At 36.5% G+C, this 19,538-nt stretch overlaps 1 protein-coding gene across 4 annotated transcripts in view; it reads right to left on the bottom strand.

Annotated features, from left to right (window-relative positions):
- The window catches only part of LOC139151316 (arf-GAP with dual PH domain-containing protein 1-like), a 22,767-nt gene extending 3,229 nt beyond the window's left edge, over positions 1–19,538 (bottom strand). For 2 of the 4 annotated variants that reach the window (XM_070724011.1, XM_070724009.1), the window contains exons 1-8: positions 19,380–19,538; positions 10,653–10,786; positions 8,324–8,415; positions 4,522–4,714; positions 3,823–3,969; positions 2,814–2,897; positions 1,836–1,970; positions 571–799 (exon numbers count right to left, since the gene is read on the bottom strand). In XM_070724011.1, coding sequence (XP_070580112.1) covers positions 571–799; positions 1,836–1,970; positions 2,814–2,897; positions 3,823–3,969; positions 4,522–4,714; positions 8,324–8,415; positions 10,653–10,786; positions 19,380–19,461 — 1,096 coding nt within the window. In that variant the 5' untranslated portion in view covers positions 19,462–19,538. Of the gene's footprint in view, positions 1–570; positions 800–1,835; positions 1,971–2,813; positions 2,898–3,822; positions 3,970–4,521; positions 4,715–8,323; positions 8,416–10,413; positions 10,548–10,652; positions 10,787–19,379 lie in introns of all 4 variants that reach the window. The other 2 variants (XM_070724010.1, XM_070724012.1) reach the window with 2 other exon arrangements.

The following is a 19,538-nucleotide window of genomic DNA, read 5'->3' as shown; positions in this document are numbered from 1 at the left end:
AAAGTTGACTGTGGATCTGTTTACAGGGGATTGGGGTGAACAGATTAAATTTGTTGGTGATGCATTGATCTGTGTCATATCCATACAAAAAAATTTTAAAGCAAAATGCAGTTTTTCATGCAAGGGGGTCGTCTAATTCCTTCAATGCAACAGAAATGTAAAACATATTTAACATTACATACCCAAAATACAATACGAAAACACAATTTATTCCTGCACAGAATACCCTAATGAAATTGCTAACCTTCAAGTATTTATCATTTAACAAAAATTGATATCTCATAATCAGTTTCATCAGTGCTGAACATGATAGCAGTCTGCTTCTAGGGGTATTTTCATTTTGAAACTGTTTGAAACTTTGTGAAAAACTTCACTGGAGAGTTTGGTCTTGTTGTTCTATACACTAAGTGATCTAACTATTTTTCCTATACATTTAAAAACACATGCACTCACATTTTGGCATGTATATAACATTTTATGATGATTTAAAATGCCATGGATTGCCTCAGCTATTGATGTTACTGACACCCAGGAGTATGGAAGACTTTTAACGCTTTTGTTTGAACATACCACTTTGCTCCTGCGGGTACAAAACTCTATCGGTTGTTTTCTTGAGAACGTCAATCCATTCCTCTTGATCTTCTTTGCATTCGGAGCAGAAATACCAATTTCTGTCTGGCGTAGCGACGGTGAATGCATACGTATTGTTCATTTCTGTAAGCCCAGGCGGTAACCCATCACGTACTGTGTATCCATCGCCCTTGTAACCAATGAAGAATTCGCCTTTTGGATGTGCATCCTGGGAAAAAGAAAAGAAAGCAAGTGTGAACTTAGGGGTGCCTTTTGAAAGAGTGTGCTATTCGTCAGGAACTTGGGGGATCACAACGATGTTCCAATTTCACTGCCTCAAAGCTGGTAACTTACTCAGACATGTAACTCAGCTAACATTCATAATTAAAATGTTACTATTGATATTGATCTGCATACATTATCACTGTCAGCAGAATATGTGAGACAGGAATCTCAAAGAAATTTATATTAAAATCAGCCCCACCCCAGCAATGTTATGATACATGCAGTCCAAATGACATTCATATTAAATGTCTGCACAATCCAACAATTTTTAGCGGAATCTACACATGGTTTCATATCCTTCTCAACTTTCCTTGTCCTTATTCAGCATGTGTGTCTATGGTATTGGATTAAGCAAAGCTCAAAAAATATTGCCATTCTTTTGTATTTGCGAATTTATGGAAGTCAATTGACAGTCCTGTTGCAAGGGGCACATATTTGTACTCAAAATGAGTACAAATATGTGCCCCTTGAATGGGTAACTTTTTCACAGGAAAATCCTAAACATGGGTCAACTTTTCATCCAGAAAAAAAAACATGGGTCGATAACACAGGAAATATCTCAATGCTTTCGGAAAACCTTGACATGCAAAATAATAATGGCAAATGATCTGAAGATACTTCCCTAAATTTTTCAAGATTGACAGCTGGCCATGATATATATGACACCAGTCAACTCAAGTGAACTGGCAGGGTTGATGACCTGGTGTGACCTCCCTATCATCCGCCCTTTTGTGAGTTTTGGTTTTATAAGGCTTGTACTGCAGTTGAGGTCCCCAACTATAGGTCTGATTTTGACAAGAACATCCTAGCAATGAGTACATTTTTTGAGTAATCAGTGGTAGATGATTTCAGTTTAGGCAGCACTGGCACCCCTTTCAAAAGCTTTGGGTGTACCCTCCCCAGGGCTGACACTGCTAACACATTGGAAGTCAATAATCCAATACCTCAAATTAGATGATTTCAGATGACCCACAACTTACCAGAGGATCTGAGTAATACATCAGCCTTCTATCATCCAATGTAAACCAGCGTTTTCTGAATGTCTCTTTGCCTTTTGGTCCAGTTTTGTACAAGTAACCTTCCTTTACATACTCACGGGTTAAAAGTTTCACTAACTGTTGGGGGAAAAAATGCCAAGTTTCAAATTGAGAAGCTGATACAATTCACAAACTGGAATGCCTTTATCGCCAACATCTCCAATTGCATTGTACACAGTTCCAACTACATTCCAGAAATGGATGGGATTAGACCAAGTCGATGTGAAACTAAAGGTTGATTCTGGAACTTTAATGTCCACTTGTCTCACTTCAAATGATCAATATGCCCTCTAACTTGCAACATTTACGGACTCCAGTAGAGTAAAGTGTTTGCTTTGAGTCTGTCCTTCTCTGATGTACATGTACTTTCTAAAGTCAGAGAATTTCCTGGCTCAGTCAAACATCAATGTGACTTACAGGCCAACAGCCTGTGGCATGGATATCACAATTGTGTGGCGTAGATATAACAATTCCGAGTCATCCCTTCAGGACATTCAATCAAGCAACAGCGATAAGCATATGTAAAACAGCCATCCATAAACGGGCATATGAAAAATTTGATGCAAAGATAAAGTTTCCTACTTGAGAGAAAACGTATCTCCTTTAATAGCAATGCTCCAAATAGTATGTGAAACCAAGGGTAGATGGGAAAGTATTGATGCAGAAGATAAATAATCACACATACAACCTGAGTCATGTTTCACACTGAATATAGTCTGAAACCACCTCTTTTTTTCCTGTCACAGGGTTCTGAATATATACATGCTACCCTGACTATTTCATTTCAATATTGAAAATACGGTATGCATCACATCAACGGCAATTTGATCTGAGATTTTTGTTTATGGTGTGACTCTAACTTATCAGAATACTGGGTATGCTAATTGTGACAAAAATTGTGACAAGAATTTTACGACTTACATCAGCATCATTGGCTCCTGGATATGCAATTTTGAGTCTGTTGTAACTGGCTGATCTTATTGCGTTATACCAGTCTACAATATCCTGAATAGAAATAACAGAAGCAGTTTACATTAATTGAATGTAATTTAAAGTTTTGTGATTCAGTATAACTGGCACATGCTGGTTAAAGTACATTATTATACACCTACTGCCGTAACCTATGGGAGTTTGACCGTCCAATAACTTTCCGTATTTTGTATAGTACGCGGAGTCCCGAATACGGGAGACGCGCGACGCGCCTGTTTGACCTTTGACGTAGCAATTTTATTTCAACAATCGCGCGCGTTCCACTCATATCGCGCGTGCCGCATCCCTCAAAATTTACCATAGAATTAGTTTATACGGACGATTAATGGAGGGAGGTGTATAATAATAGGGTTATACACAAAATACGGCCCTGTATGGACTCGGGCTCAGTGAGTGACGTATTTGACTCGCCTTCGGCTCGTCCAATACGTCACTCACTGAGCCCTCGTCCATACAGGGCCGTATTTTGTGTATAACCCTATAATACTGCTGCAATAAATTTCACAGTAATGTAATTATAACCCAGGGTTTAGAGGCACGAGTGGAATAAAATAAATCAATGTTACTCTGTGGTTCTGACTTTCCCCTTACTCTACCAAAAGTTACAACATAACTATATTTACCATATTCACCACTGCTTTGCATACATGTAAATTGTTTCCTGTTACCTTTAACTTAGATTTGAAAACTCTTTTAGTCAATTTCAGAATTCCTTTAACCTTTTCACCCCCATTTCCCTGTCTACAGGTCCAACTTTACCATAGAAAACAATGGGATTAGTTCAAACCCCGGTGATGAAGGGTTAAATGTCCTCAAGGGAGCCTTTTACCAACACAAGCAATATTCAAAATTCCTTGGGTAACAGAGAACTTCTTTAAGCTGGTGATTGATCCAATTGGTTTTGAAACTACTGTTATTTTCAATCACTGGCATGACTCACCTGACCGTCATCACTATATACATATAGATTTCTTGTTGTGCCATCCTTTACATAAGACAACTGTAAGCCATTTGGATTTCCTATCTTCTCTGGACAAAACGTAGCATTGATTTCTGATAACCTTAGAATTGCTTTGGGTTCCTTGTTCTGTCAAGAAAAGAAACCAGCATTAAATACGGCCTATCTCCACTGTGACATGGCTATTTCTCATTTATTTTAATTGTTTACCTACAGATCAAGAACCTTCAATAAAAGTAATCATTCTAAATTTATGTTCTGATCGCCATGTCAGCATCATCATCATCATTATCAACATCATCATCATCATCATCATCATCATCATCATCATCATAACCATCACCGTCATTGCCATCATCATCATCATCATCATCATTATCGTAATCATCATCATCATCATACTTTATTGCTCTGCGTAAAAACACAGTCATTAGAATTCACTGTGGTTTTGCAAATCTCAGGCTGTACTGTATGTCCACGAGAGTGACCATGGTATGTCACAGCCTGCACACAACAATAATGAAATTTCAATTCACTTCTATACAATAAACATTCCATTCTAAGCCGTCATGTCACCACTGCTCCTGTGTCTCTGCAGAATGACAGCCTGGATCCGTGTCAAGTCAGAATACATTTTGTGACAGAAAACCTACATGATGACCTAACAGACCAAAGCCTTACCTCTGGTTTCTGATAATACTTAAGACAGTTCTCTTCTTCATCTAGCATAAAAAGCCTACTTTGAAATCTGTTGTCCTCCTTTCCCCGTTTCCACAGAAAGCCATCTTTCTTGCCGTGGAGATATGTCTGTTTGTCTACATCCATGAACTCATGTCTCTCATACTTGGCTCTGATCCACTGTTCCCTGAGAACACTGAGACACAAATACATCACATCTAATTTAGTGAAGCCTATTGTAGAGTTTGACTGTAGCAAGGTAATATATTTATATATGAGACCATTATGTTTGATATTTTAAACATACATGAATGATCGCATGGTATTCTTGTTTTTATTTTTAGTATTCTCTTGTTTTCTTTTCTTCTGTAGAGTAAGTTTTTTTGACTATGTTCTACTTTCAAGGGAATGATGTAAATAAAATTATTCTATATTTCATGAAAATATCCGAGTTTGAAATCAATGTAACCTGCACTTTTCACTGAATTGCACATTTTCCCGCTAAAGTTTGAGATAGTGCAGCTGTATGAGTAATATTTGAACATGATTTAGGAAAATTGGAAGGAAATTTATGGTGTGATTATTGGGCAGCTAATAGGAGAACCATTTGATTTCTGGGGGGGGGGGTATGGAGGATTTTGAGAAAAAAAAATTTGTCGCCAGGTGAGATAGAAGAAAAAAAAATGATCCTGCCATGGCCTGAGAAAAAAAAAATTGTCATAACAGACAGAAGTGAAAAAAAAAATTGTCACAATGCACCAGAAATTAGCAAAATTTGGAAACCCTATTCTCATGTATTCTTTGCCGGCGCGCCGCCATAGGCGGCGCAAATGTTTTTACCACAAGCAATTCTTATGTTTTTTTCCCAGCACTTATGATATAAGCATGCACTACATAGGTCTACTTACACCTCAGTGCACTCAATGTTTTCCTTCCCTTTCCTGACCCAAGAAATCATATTTCAGGATTTCTGTTGCAATATCTCAATGGCATAGGCACTATCTAAAGGGGACTTTTGACTTCTGTAAATTGTGGAAATTTTAAAACACAAGACAGGAGTCAATAAACTAGTGTTAAAATCAATATAGTATTCTCTCAATATAAATATATTAGGAAGATGTACAAGTTGACAATGAAAAATTGAGGAACAACAAATGTAATGAAATACAAGGGAGAGGGTCACTAAAAAAATCAGGGAGCGTTACTCAAAATGTGGAGAGGAAGAAGGGGGACGGGGTTACTCAATTTTTTTGGCGAAATAAATTGAAACACATCTCAGATTGCACCATTGCACACATCCATTTCTCAAAATTTTCAATGCGAGAGGGGGGCACCCCCTCTCGTGCTCTCCCCCCCTTGGCTTTTCTAGCAGTGTTACTGGTAAAAGACAAATTTAAAATACCTATCGGATTGCACTAAACTGCACCGTGGCGCACATCAATTTCTCAAAATTTTCCCGGATCTAGGACAAAACTGAACTGTTGTGAATTCATCCTTTATTATCACAGAGACATGTTTCCATTTACCTCACTTCAATGACCATTTTGACAGTTAAACATACCATATTCAAGCTTTTCATTAGAAGCTGGCAGCTGGAGAAATGACACAAGAAGGTCACAAATTTTCCGTTCCTGTATATCTATTTATCGAGCATTATCTTCAGTCTCTGGCAAACAGAACTGTTTTTCACAAATTGTATTGTCATCGTTTGGTTGTTGAATATTGTGACACAAACACTGATCATGCATAAAATGTAAAAATATTGCAGTGTTCAATGTCATTTTCAAACAGTTTTACCAAATGCAAAATAACCTGAAACTCCTCTCAGATTGCACCATTAAACACATCGATTTCCCAAAATTTCCAATACGAGAGGGGGAAACCCCCCTCTCTCGTGCTCTCCCCCTTGAGGTGTTCTAACAGTTTCACTTAGTAAAAAAAAAAATTAAAAAACACCTCTCAGATAGCACCAGACTGCACCATTGCACACATCAATATCTTAAACTTTCCATGCAAGATACGGGAAAGCCCCTGTGACACTTTCCCCCTAAGCCTCTCGCGTGTTCTCCCCCTGTACTTTCAAATTCTGCCGGTCAGATATCCTAGTGAAAACCTTGTCATAATACCCATCCAATTAAACAATATACTATATGGTTAGATACTGCGTGAGCTTTTATATCTTTATTTTATTGTGACTTGCAATTTCATTTTGATGGGTTCACCTTTTTTGAACCATCATGAGATAACTGATGATAGTCTAGCAGAGTACATCAGGATTTCAAAGGTCTTTACTGTTAAATTGCTGTATTTTGTAAATTTTACAAATACTGTACATGTATTTGTATTTAACTTTCTAAGTGGGGGGGGATCAGTCAAAATTTCAGAGTTAGAGAGGGGAGTTACTCAAATTCATCATGGTTGACGGGGGGGGTGTGTCACTTGAAATTTCTGAGTTTCAGGCCGTAAATAATTACGGCTCCCTTATATACAACGCATCACAAACTTGATGACAAAGAAAAAAAAAATTGCATTGCTACTCCATTTGAAAAAAAAAAATTGATGCAGCTCTGACAGTAGAAAAAAAAAATTGCTGTCACTGTGACAGGAAAAAAAAATTTGCTCCCATACCCATTTCCTCCATACCCCCCCCCCCCAAAAAAAAAAATCAAATGGTTCTCCCCTAATCAAAAGGACAATTTTTTACTGCAAGATGTGAGGAAACTGAACAATGTCATCAGATGTGATGGAAATATGTAACGTTGAAACTGAATAATTTCATCAGATGTGATGTAAATATGTTATCCGTCAGGTCAAACGACAAGTGTTTAACAGAACGGTCACAAACTTGTCAGTATAGCTGACATATTGGCAGGGATATAATGACATGTTTCTGTTGACAAATTTCTCAACTGTGAAGGAATTCTGTCGCCTGTCTTTCAGTATAGTCTGTCGTCATTTGCAGTGAACTTTGAAATGCAAGGTTGGATACAGGTATAGCTAGTGACAGCATGATGGCCGTGAATTGGTTTTGAGTAAAACACTATTTAAAGGGCTTGTAGCTGTATCTCTTGATGATTCGTTTCATTTTTGTTTAAAATGTAAACAACAACAGTATTTTGGTCTACTCCCCAAAACATGTTGAGATACACAGTATTCAGCTTGTCAACTCAGCCTGTATATATGTAAACTAGTGCATCGTTATTGTTGACAAGAGAATTCTGGTCTTTACTGGAATTCAAATGCAGATAATAACAGTACCTACAGTGTAGACGCTGTGTTGACAAGCTAGATAGCAGGTATTTCAGCATCCTTTGGGGAGTAGAACAAGAACTTACAATTGATATACAAAGCAAAAATAGCACAGAATTAGATAAAGTTACAGATGCTGATCCTGTAACTACAGCAGAATAGGAAAAGAAACTTATACTACAAGGCTGGTGTGTTTGTGGAGTGGCAATTGAGCAGGACAGGTACAAGAAGTAAAGAAAGGTTCAGAGGTTATTGGCCTGAACATTAGATATATAATGGTGTAGTACAGTGAAAGGTGATCTGACTGTGGGGCTTCCTGACAAAGTGAGCTAAGGTCAACAGGTGAGGAGGTCAGAAAGTTTACATGCAAATGAAGGCGTAGCAGATTGAGGGGCAAATATACAGTGCTATGAAAGGTCAAATGATAACTGCCAGAAGTTGGAGAACTGAAAGCGACCGGAAACAGATCATGTATCAAAATGCTGATGACCTGCAGAAGGTTGATGTACACTGTAATACGAGCTGTAGCAAAACTAAACAAAGAAATGTCACTCACTGACAATCTGTAGGGCCTGGTCTTCTGACACACGGTGGTACATACTGTTCGTATTTTTCCTTCGCCGAAAGATTTCCTGCCGCTGCCATGAACTAGATAAGATAAAACAAAGAGTAATCTGTATACTACCATAAAGGTAATAACATACTGTAGCACTTGGACTATATGTACGCCACAATCCAAGGTTACAGTACCTCTGGATACAGTAGCTTTATGCACAGAAAGAGTTATTTCTGAGTTCATTCAGAAATAGCACCTTCACTTTGCAGACTTTTAGTTGCAACTGCACACCACACAGTAAAAGATGTCAGGAGAAGAAACTGTTTGTTTGTTTCATGTTGTGCGCCAAGCAATCATGCACAAGTGCTAGTTTTGTTGCACAAACTTACACACAGTTGAGATTTCAACCCAAACAATTTTGTTATTAGCATTTTTAGTAAATGAGTCTGCATGAGCATGCTTTTGTGAGTAATGCTAGTAAAAGAGAGTCTAGACTTTTAAACTGTTGGGGCCTTGGTGGTTTTCTTGGTACCGCAGACAAGGGGAGTGGTCACACTCCCTAGGGCACGTGGTGACTTTTACTGTCATCTCAGGTCATGTGAAATATTTCCATTTGAAGTTTCTATTCATTCATAACATCAAACGGCTATGCAAATATTGGTGAGTCCATTTTTACAGACACATAGCAACTTTTGGACCATACCACCACAATAATTACAAATGATTATCAATATAATAGTGTGCATGGTTCTACAACTTGATAATTTTTTTAAATATACATGCAATATTTTGTGTACAATAAACAAATTTTTATGCGTATACACTTTTCAAACTCATTCTGAAATATTTTTTTGCAAATGAGGCAGCTGCTTAAGGTAGAATGCACCGTATTGACAGATATTTGACTCAAAAATTTTTACGATTCTGTTCTGATCTACCACTTGTGTGGGTTCATTTTAAAGCTCTCCGAGTAAGAAAAACTTTGACCATCTTGGTTTTCGAAAATAGAAAATTGTATTTTCCCCCTATAGAGTTAACACAGGGACTGCATCCATTTGGAATTTCAAATAAAGGTAAAAGTTAGGTAATATGTTTCTCTAGTACCAAACTTTGCATGGTGGCCTCTGATTTTATTTTCAATTTGGTACGAGAATGATTAAATGCTTCATTTAGAACAATTTGAACAGAAGTTTTAAGTCTTTCACTTTTGAGGAGCATACTACCTTAAGTCAGGCCTATTTTAGTTTCTATGCATGCTGGCATGCGACACCAAACACCGATTGTAAATGAAAAGGCCATGCCAAGGGGCAAATAAAACGAACCCAACAGCATGCATGAGACTTTCATATGGGAACAAAAACTTGTTTTAAATGCTTGAACAATGCGCCCAGGGAGCGAATCACCACTGCAATTTGGTATGAACACGGTCCCTCCACAAAGAGGTACCGTGGTATGAATGACCTTAGTAACCTTCACCATGAGCGTAAAAGAAGCCGTCCTCTGAAATGACAGGATTAGTTCAGGAAGTATCAGAATGCTGTCTGTTTCCTGTACACATGCAAATTGATGACAAAATATGACAATAAAAACTATATATCATAAAATATGTGGAGCTTTGATGGTAAATACAACATATATAGCTCTTTATGACTGAAGAAACAAGGGGTATTTTAGATTTCAGATCAACTGTAGTATCCCTGTTTCAAATGTTCCATGTCTCTCTTTGTTTTTGGTGACCTAATCTTCAGAGAATTTCACATGTAATTCTTTAGTACCTATTTCAAAAATTTTCCAGCAAGAAGCTATCAATGTACAGTGAATTTCTATTTATTTACATGTGCACGCAACCTTCCTGACATTTCTTAGTAGAACGCCATTTTGAAAGCTGACAGTCAAGATTTGTGTTTTTTTTGCTGAGCAAGAGCCCTCTTTGTTATAGCAAAGAAGCAGGCCCCAGAGGGTTAGTGAAACTAAGTGGAAATTGCTACCTCAATGGGGACACACTAAATGAAACACTAACACTGGGTAAACCTACAGTGCGGTGTTGATGGAGGCTTTTTGGAGTGAGGAATATATCCCATAATACTAACCTCGAGATGCTCATTAGTCCACTCATCCAATCTTACTGACTTGGTTTTACTAATATGCCTGCCCAACATTTTATGCATGTCGGAGCAGCTTTTGCATATGAACACACCTATATTATATGATGCCCAATCTGGGTCTGTAACCGGCGTGAAAAGGGAAACAAGAAAAAAATCAGTGGTGAACGCAAGAGGGGACGAGGGGATGGGTGGGGGGTCACGATACGCAAGAATGAACGACTTACTTCAACTTGATCGTCATTCCAATTGTCCAGGTGCAATGATTTGACCTTAGTGATATGGGTACCTAACATTCTATGTATGGCTACACATTTTACACATACGAAGATGCCAAGATTATAGGATGCCCAGTCTGGTTCTGTAAGGAAATACAAAGGCTCAGGATATGCACAGGTACAATGAGACAGGGAAAAGGAGAGAAGGTAAATGGGAAGATGTTAGAAGTGAAGTTAGTCTTCTTTAACCTCTCCCTCTGCTCGCTCTTTGGTTCAGCCCAACAGCTGTTTACTGAAACGGGCTGGACTTTAACATTAGAGAAAATGGGGGTGACATTGTTGATTGGTGGATGGGTGATGAGCTAGCCGATGATTGACAGTGATGATGTACTTATTGGAAAAACCATGAGGTGCAAGTATTTCTTGACTTTTAGTTCATATATGATTTGTGCTTGTCAGTTATACACAGAGCAAAAGATTCATATTGCAGCCTGATTAACATTGATGTGCATAATCTGCATTGCTGGTTGAGCTATGAAAGATGAACAGATGGACAGTAATTGTGATTGATAGATATTACGGAATGCAGCAAATTGAAGATGGCATTAATTGTAAGTGATATCAGCAATTTAGTACAGTTAAGGCCAGAAATGGTTGACATTGGAGATTAACGGAAAGGAAAAAAAATACATCCTATGTTATGAAGAGTTATACAGTATATCTTTAACACAAGAAAGTTTTACACCAGAGGCATTTTGCTCGTCAGTATGAATGGACTGCTCCTATAAACATATCCCTGTATTGTGGAACATAGAGAGTCATCACTGCAAACGATACTGTGACATGTGTAATGTTAAACTAAAACAAAGTATGTCCTTTTTTAAACTCGATGCCTGAAGGAATTCCAGACTGGAAAATTCTGATGGATCAGATTCGCACACGACATTGTTTTGTATCAATGATGGGAGTCGGTTTTCTTTTCAAATCCCATGTATGAAATATTAGAATTGAAAGCTGCTTAAAGATAATACCACATTTTTTGAGTTCTGGCTATTGGCACCTGTATACATACCACACTGAAAATTATTTGAAAGGGTGTTTTAACCCTTTCACCACCATAGTTTGACCCAAATCCATTGTTTTCTATGGTAAAGTTGGACCTGTACACAGGCAACTGGGGGTGAAAGGGTTAAATTATCAACAAAGATAACATTCCTACCTGTGACTTAAAATTAAGAATTTGTTGGAAAAAGAAGTTATACAATATAGGGCGGTTCTGTACAGCAAGCTTATTACTTTTGAGTTTTGAGGGGAGATATTGTACCCTCATTTCAATGTCAGACAAATACAGAGTACATATAATCACAGTCCCTCCATCAAATAATGAAATGTGCTTGCCCTTTGACCGCATTTTCTAAAATATAGGTAAATCCGACCTGTTGAAATCATTGGAGATTGTGTACGACTCAAAGGTTATTCTCCTTCTCTATACATACTCTGCAATGTTCTGCAAAGCCTTGAAAATCAGAGGGGCAGCAATTTAAATAACAATATATAATTTGCATATTCTTTTGTTGTGAAACTTTTTTCTTTTGTTCGCTTATTAACATATGAATAATAAAAAGCATAGTGACACATAGGATTGAAGCACGTATCACCGATATCAATAATTGTAAAAAGTTAACAGATATTCACATCGTCATCTTGTCAGATAAACTGAGAATTTATTGGCCATGGTGTCACAGTCCAATGACTACACAATGTGAATAATGGCGGAATTATGGAGTGTAAATATGAAATATTTCATTCCTTTATTTCTACAGTGACTTTGAGTGAGTATCTGAAGAGATAACTCAAAATGAGGAACAAACGATGGTAGTTTCATTAAACTTCAATCTTTGGTCACCGCCTGCTTCTCTGAAATAGTATCCTATTTGTCGATCATTGCCAAAGTGTACATTACAAACTTTCTGAATGTGAAATGGTAAAAATGCGGCTGACTCGCAGCGTGTTTGCAAGGTTATATCTGATTGGTCGATTGTCACTATTCACAGCCACTTAGGGAGTCTATTTGTATTGTTTTCATTATATTGGTAAGATTCAGCCACCCAATTGGATAACAGCTTCGAAATCGCTGCGAGTCGGCCCTAAAAATGCAGTTTTGACTGTATTCATATGTCAAAATGGTGAGCAAATAATCCGGTTTTATATTTACGGTGTGTTTGTTCTAAAGTTAGGGAGGGAGCTTACCAGTGGCCTTCAGAGTAGATTTGTTTACAGCAATGGCTGATGAACACAAAAATTTGGTGAATCATTTTAATGTGAGAAAAGGAAAACAGTCAATCTGATAGTGACGAATCATAACTATTATTTAAGACTGTCATTTAAAGTATGATGGGTGGATACAATATTTATCTTTTAAAATGCACTACATTTTGGCTAAAGTTGATTTATCATTTTAAGGAAAATTCAAGATCATGGTTATACACACGGCATCTATTGCATTCACTGCCTGAAGGGAGACAACAGAATGTTTACTGAAGGGAAGTCAATTTATATGTGTCGGGAGTGTGCTGTTTGTTACTAAATAAAGTATTATTAAAAAGTGGCAGATATGGGTATGGGGTTGATAAAAGAGATTATAACAACTTTGGTTTTTGATTCATGGAGTTCCTTTTAAATCTCCAGAGAAAACAACACTTGGTGACATGATACACAGTATATTAAGCATGTGAATCCAATGATAATGCTTCATTATCAATCATGAATATTCATATATTGCATACTGTTCGCTCAATAATAAAATAAACATTCAATTATTCATATTACAATAGCTGGAATGTGATATCCATGATACTGGTCTTTGTTATTTGACCTGTTTCCAATTGTCAAAGGTTCCAGTCTCACAAAACACCAAACAAAATTCTGAAGAGAAGGCGGAATAGTAAATTTACCGGGGAAACAATGAACAACATATCTTTGTAGTCGACCGCACAAATTGCTTGGCAATTACAATGAGACAAATCTTCTTTACATACAGTGAGTTATGGCGTTTTCTTATGAACTTTTTGCTGCCTTAATTCTTTATTCACTGCTGTTAACGTTGAACATAATTTGATCTGATCTGACGGTTTGTGAGTACTCTTTCTCTTCCCTTCTGTTGAGATATCAAGTGTTGCAGGCTACAGATGTCAGTTTTGGGACACACCCTGTAAATTCAACAATGTGCCCGCTTGATTCCTCTTGGAAGAGAATTTATGTCCTGAAGAACGCAGAGGTTATCTGCTCGTTTATAATTTTCTATGAGAACTGACGACAGTTGTTACATAGTTTATAAGTTTTCAATGGTTTATGACAATGACACAGACATAAATGAATATGTATGTATATACACATCACACACATACACATGCACCTATATAAATATATATATATATATATATATATATATATTATATATATATATATATATATATATATATATATTATATTATATATATATATACACATACTGAGTAACGCCTAAGTCCTGTGTTCTACTTGTTATCATTTTTTAACCATATATATATATATATATATATATATATATATATATATATATATATATATATATATATAAATAAACTGATTACTTCAAGTACAAAGTAATGAAATCTATTACTTAAGTTTCATGCATCTTGCAATCCTCAGTGCACTCTACCTGAGGATTGCAAGATGCATGAAACTTAAGTAATAGATTTCATTACTTTGTACTTGAAGTTATCTGTTTATTTATAACGCTCTGCTTTTTGCATTGAGCACTGTAATTTCCCTCGAGGACATCTGTATACTTCGATATATATATATATATATATATATATATATATATATATATATATATATATATATATATATATATATATATATATATATATATATATATATATATATATACATACTGAGTAACGCCTAAGTCCTGTGTTCTACTTGTTATCATTTTTTATATATATATATATATATATATATATATATATATATATATATATATATATATATATATAGACACACACACACACACACATATATACAAACACACACATACACATATAAACACATACATATGTGTACTGTATTACTGCATATTTGATGATATACTTCTGGACATTTGTGCTGCCAAAACAACTTGACGGCATACCGGTATGCTTCATTGCATGTATGAATAACAACCAAAATAAAGATTTGGTTTTAAAATAAACATTCACATATCTAAGTGTGGCAAAACCAGCCTTGAGGTTATTATGACTGGTGTTTTCCAAGTAACGACAATGCAGTTCTGAGTGTAAATGAATGTTTATCAAGAATATCTGAGTTTTGGAATAACCTACCACCCTGTGATACGATTGTTAATCATATCCTTCTTCAGAACAGGGAAGTAAAATAATGTCATTCATCCATGACTTTGACTGCTACTACTTACATGTAATTTAACATTGTTTGCGATAGAAGACTAGTATCATTTCATAATCATTATGTATGTTTGCAATGTGATTCACCTACATGTCTAAAGTTAAGGCTTGTCTCTCTGACAAAGTTCAAAAGCAAGTACTATGTAGCCTGGTTTTGATGTGACTGATAATGGATGATAATTCACAAACACAGCAATATTGCAGAAGTTTCTGTCAAGATAATCAATTGTTAAAAAGTACATACGGCCTTTGATGGTTACTCTTTGTAGCCAAGGTTTTCACATCACTGATTACTAAATACATCTAAACTGCACAGACATCAGCATATAGTACACTGCTCAGGGTACATTAGACAGGACATCTTCCCAGTTATAATGCATGGCACACACAAAGCGTTTAGGAAGGGAAAACAGTAGTGCACAATTGAACAACACAATGCATAAAGCATGTACTACACACCAAAAAAATTTCCATTGTGAATAAAATAGGTGTTTCTGGTTACCATAGAAACAATATAACTGCAAACAATGCAGATAGTATAAAGTGGTGTAATTTTCCTGAAGGGAAAAATTACCAGGAAAGACAAGTGTGAGCATTTTTTGAGATCTAGATTGGATCCAAAGTATACCCATCACAGTGGATTACTTTCTTTTTACACTGCTAAAAATCCTATGGAAATATTAGGCCATTTTGCAAAAGTTTTAGCAACTTGCTGAGGTTTGTCACTAGTCTGAAAGACTTGATACGTATTTTTATACCATAGGTATGCATAAATGATATACGGCCACACTGGGTAAATACAGAGTTGGACTAGCTGTCAACATGTCATCTTGTTTACACACGAAATAAAGAATTACAGTGTCATTCACTGAAAAGACTTTGAGCTATTGGCTGCACTACAATAACTAAGACTTTTGCAATAATTGTAAATGATATTTGATCAGTCACAATTTTCTTTAATCGAGATGCACCCCTTTTTCTTCCAGACAGTATCACTTCCCCATCTGCCAAGTCAGTAAAAAGCGGTATTGATCCAAAACCTAGAGTATTTTCACCAAATTGACTTTGTATACCGTATTATAGCAGCATTAGTCAACGAAAATCATGTTTATAGTATCTCTGTTTTCAGGGGCCTTCAAATGTTCATTTTTTTTAAATGCATCATACGGGACATGGTATTCCACTGGTTATAACAATTAAACTTGACCTGATGGTGAAATATAAACTTGGCAGGATCAGGGTTACAGAAATCAGAGTAAGAGATATGGTACAAGTTGTGCATTGTTAATTTTCTCCAAAGGTTTACATTTACACTTCCCAACTGCCATATAAAATTTACCGGGTATTTGACAGAGGGATAACTGCCTTCAATGAACTTATACTCAACCTGATTTGGACAAGGTCTTTTCAATTTGATAATTCATCTACTCAATGTTTATCATTGTATGAGTATTAATATTTACTTTTCAAATATTGTAAATTAAATTTATAATACAGGTGTTCAACAAAATTTATTTTAATGGCCATAAGAGGATTTAAGTTTTGTATCACCAAGTTGAATTTGTATTCCCGTAATGATATTTGGTATGATCATATTCTTCTGAGTATAGCATCTGCAGTGCTGGTATACAGTACCAGTAGAAGCATCACCAACTTCGTAACTTAATAGTATTTCTTTATCTGTTATCAACAGGAAGACAGAGCATGGCAAATCTTTTAGAATATCAGGCAGGTTTCTAAATTCTGCACATTTATCTAGGGTCCTGCTGATTTACACTTTCAACTAAATGTATTCCCATGCTTCAAAGTTGAACATTTAAAACTACGATTACTTTTTTCATAGTAAAGATTTTAAACCACAGGGCATGCAACAAAGTGTCATGATTTCTTATGAGGTCATGATAGCGACAAATGCTGACAAAATTTACTTTTCACACACAAAAGTGTAAAAAGTGTTATGACTGTTGAATGCAAACTTGAAAATGTTTGATTAATTATTCAGGGATGGTCTTGAATGAGGTTGTAGCTTCTGATTATGCAGCACCACAAGCAAGAAAACGGCAGCTAAATTCTAGAATAATTCATTGAATCTGAAGTAACATTATAACATGATTCAGTGAATTGAGGAGTGAGAGTGCATGTATGTACTTGTATTACTACAGTCACATAATATCATTATATCATGTTACATGACTCAGACAAAGTTGGGACTCAATGAAATGACATGTATAAATGTTATAATATATCATAATAATATTGGTGGCAAGAGAGAGAGAGAGAGCAATCTGATTGGTTGAGATAACTGTGCCATATTCTCAATATAACACAGTTGGAACATGTGCAAGCTCTCTTACTATAGTTGGAAAAATCACTTATTTAATGTTTTGTGCCAGAATATCATTACACTGCTGTGATATAATAGCACTTGGTTTTGACCAGGTCACTTAATATAAATGCATCTGCACATTAGGGCGACATTTTTTATTTTTGAGTTTCTCATCTCCTGACGGACTGTAAATTTCAGCTCAGACATGAAAATAAAAAAAACTTTTTTATTTGCGCCGCCTCTGAGGCGATCATCCTAGCAACAGCACCACCATCATCAAATTGTGAGATCGCAGCAACTCAGACCGAAATTACAGAGAGTACAGAACACTGAAGTGAAAGACAAGAAATTGCAGTGACTGAATGGACAGAACATTGAACTGAAACAAATACAGTTGGTTTTTTTTGGTTTTTTGGTACTTGTTTTTTTTTATTGCGACTGCCCGCCCTGCCCGAGTATTCCTCTGGAGATGAGAAACAAAGAAAATAAAAGGGTCACCCTTATCTTGAACTGGTCATGGCATACACATTGCTGGGGTGGTTTGCTTAAACCTTTGAGCGCCAAGGTCAACTTTTGTCGTCTCTATAAAAAATGTACACCAGTCAAGTTTTTTCAGATTTTTGCCAAAATTTTGGTGAAAAAATCTGAAGCAAATGAAACTGATGTCCATTTGGTTTAAAATTATCAAAAAATATTACAGAAAATTTCATAAAAAATGGTAAAATCTTGCACTAAAATGTTACCGCACTCAAAGGGTTAAATTAATCAATTTGGCAAAAAAAAAATTAGTGATCTTCCGAATCAAGTCAGGTACTTTTGTCAAGATAGGATGGATCATAAGATTATAAGGTCAATGTCATTGTAAATAATTCACCACATTTACTTCCCTTTTTATTGAGTACACATAATGATCCACCTATGATGACATCATCCACTCATACTTAATAAAATACCGTATAGGGTGCCACGCTCACATTTCCCACTCTCTCTAAACTTCTTTGACCAACAAATACGCATTTTATACTGGTTGAAAGTCAGCAAAATAAGAGGCAAAAAAATGTTGAGAAGTAACTCGATTGGTTTGAGAACCCGAGAAAAGAAAGCTGTGATGGAATGTAACAAACGTGTGTGAACAGAGTTTCCAGTAGCATTAAAAGATGATTTTCCCGAGCCTTTGAAAGTTTGCGCACAGACAGTGGTCAAGATCTTCCGCTGTCTTTCAGTAAACTTACAAATTCTTTCAGCAGACACTAACTAAGTAAATAGTTTCAAGCTGTCTCCGTTACAATGAGTGTGATTGTACTGTTTTCAGCTCACAAATTAATCAATTTATTATTGTATCTATTGTGTATTCGAGGCGCAAAAGGATAACTTTCTAACAATACATATATCCTTGTGCCAAAGGGACTAAAATAGCAAGTTCTACTCGAATTACGTTCCAACCTTTACAGGACAAGTGAACTAAATATCATGGAGAAAGTCGTGCATATAAAGAGTCGCGCTTCTTTAGAATGACTAACATGCTACCATAAAACAAAATTAATAAGTATGAGCTTTTGATCACAAATCGTGTTACGGTAGTTCCTTCGAACTGTCACGATCGGTCACAATTCCCTCCGCCACCGGCCAAGGTCTCCAAGTTTCAGAACCCGGAAATACAGTACAGCCTACTATGGTGCACTGTGCGGCAATAAACTGTCAAACAGTTCTCTCTGTATCGTGACAGAAAAGTGCTGTACCTCTCACCAGGATTTATAATAAACACGTATAGGGCTTTAGACTGCTGGAAAAGTGCTGTTAAAGAATTTGTCAAGTGGGGACATGGAGGGTGCGGTTCGTCCTACGCTGCTGGAGCCTGGAGGGGTTCGCGAATGATCGCGTCCCTGTCGGGGGGAGCAACATACAAGTTACCACAACTAACTTGGAGTGTGCAATTTTGGAAAAAAAACATCGTGTGAAACCAACCTGGAGCACCGCAATCGGCGCATTTATCGTTTCCCGGTCGTTTAAGCAGGTCCATCAGAGCTTGTTTGTTCAATTCCGCCATGTTGACTCTTGTATTCGTGAAGGCAAAAATGCGACATGCATAGGGGATGGTGGCCCGGCTCCGTGTGGTGGATAAAG

This window comes from Ptychodera flava, chromosome 15 (assembly GCF_041260155.1).
Source record: "Ptychodera flava strain L36383 chromosome 15, AS_Pfla_20210202, whole genome shotgun sequence".
NCBI classification, from domain to species: Eukaryota; Metazoa; Hemichordata; class Enteropneusta; family Ptychoderidae; genus Ptychodera; species Ptychodera flava.
Note: the sequence above shows the minus strand (reverse complement) of the source record. Positions and strands in the feature narration are given on the sequence as shown.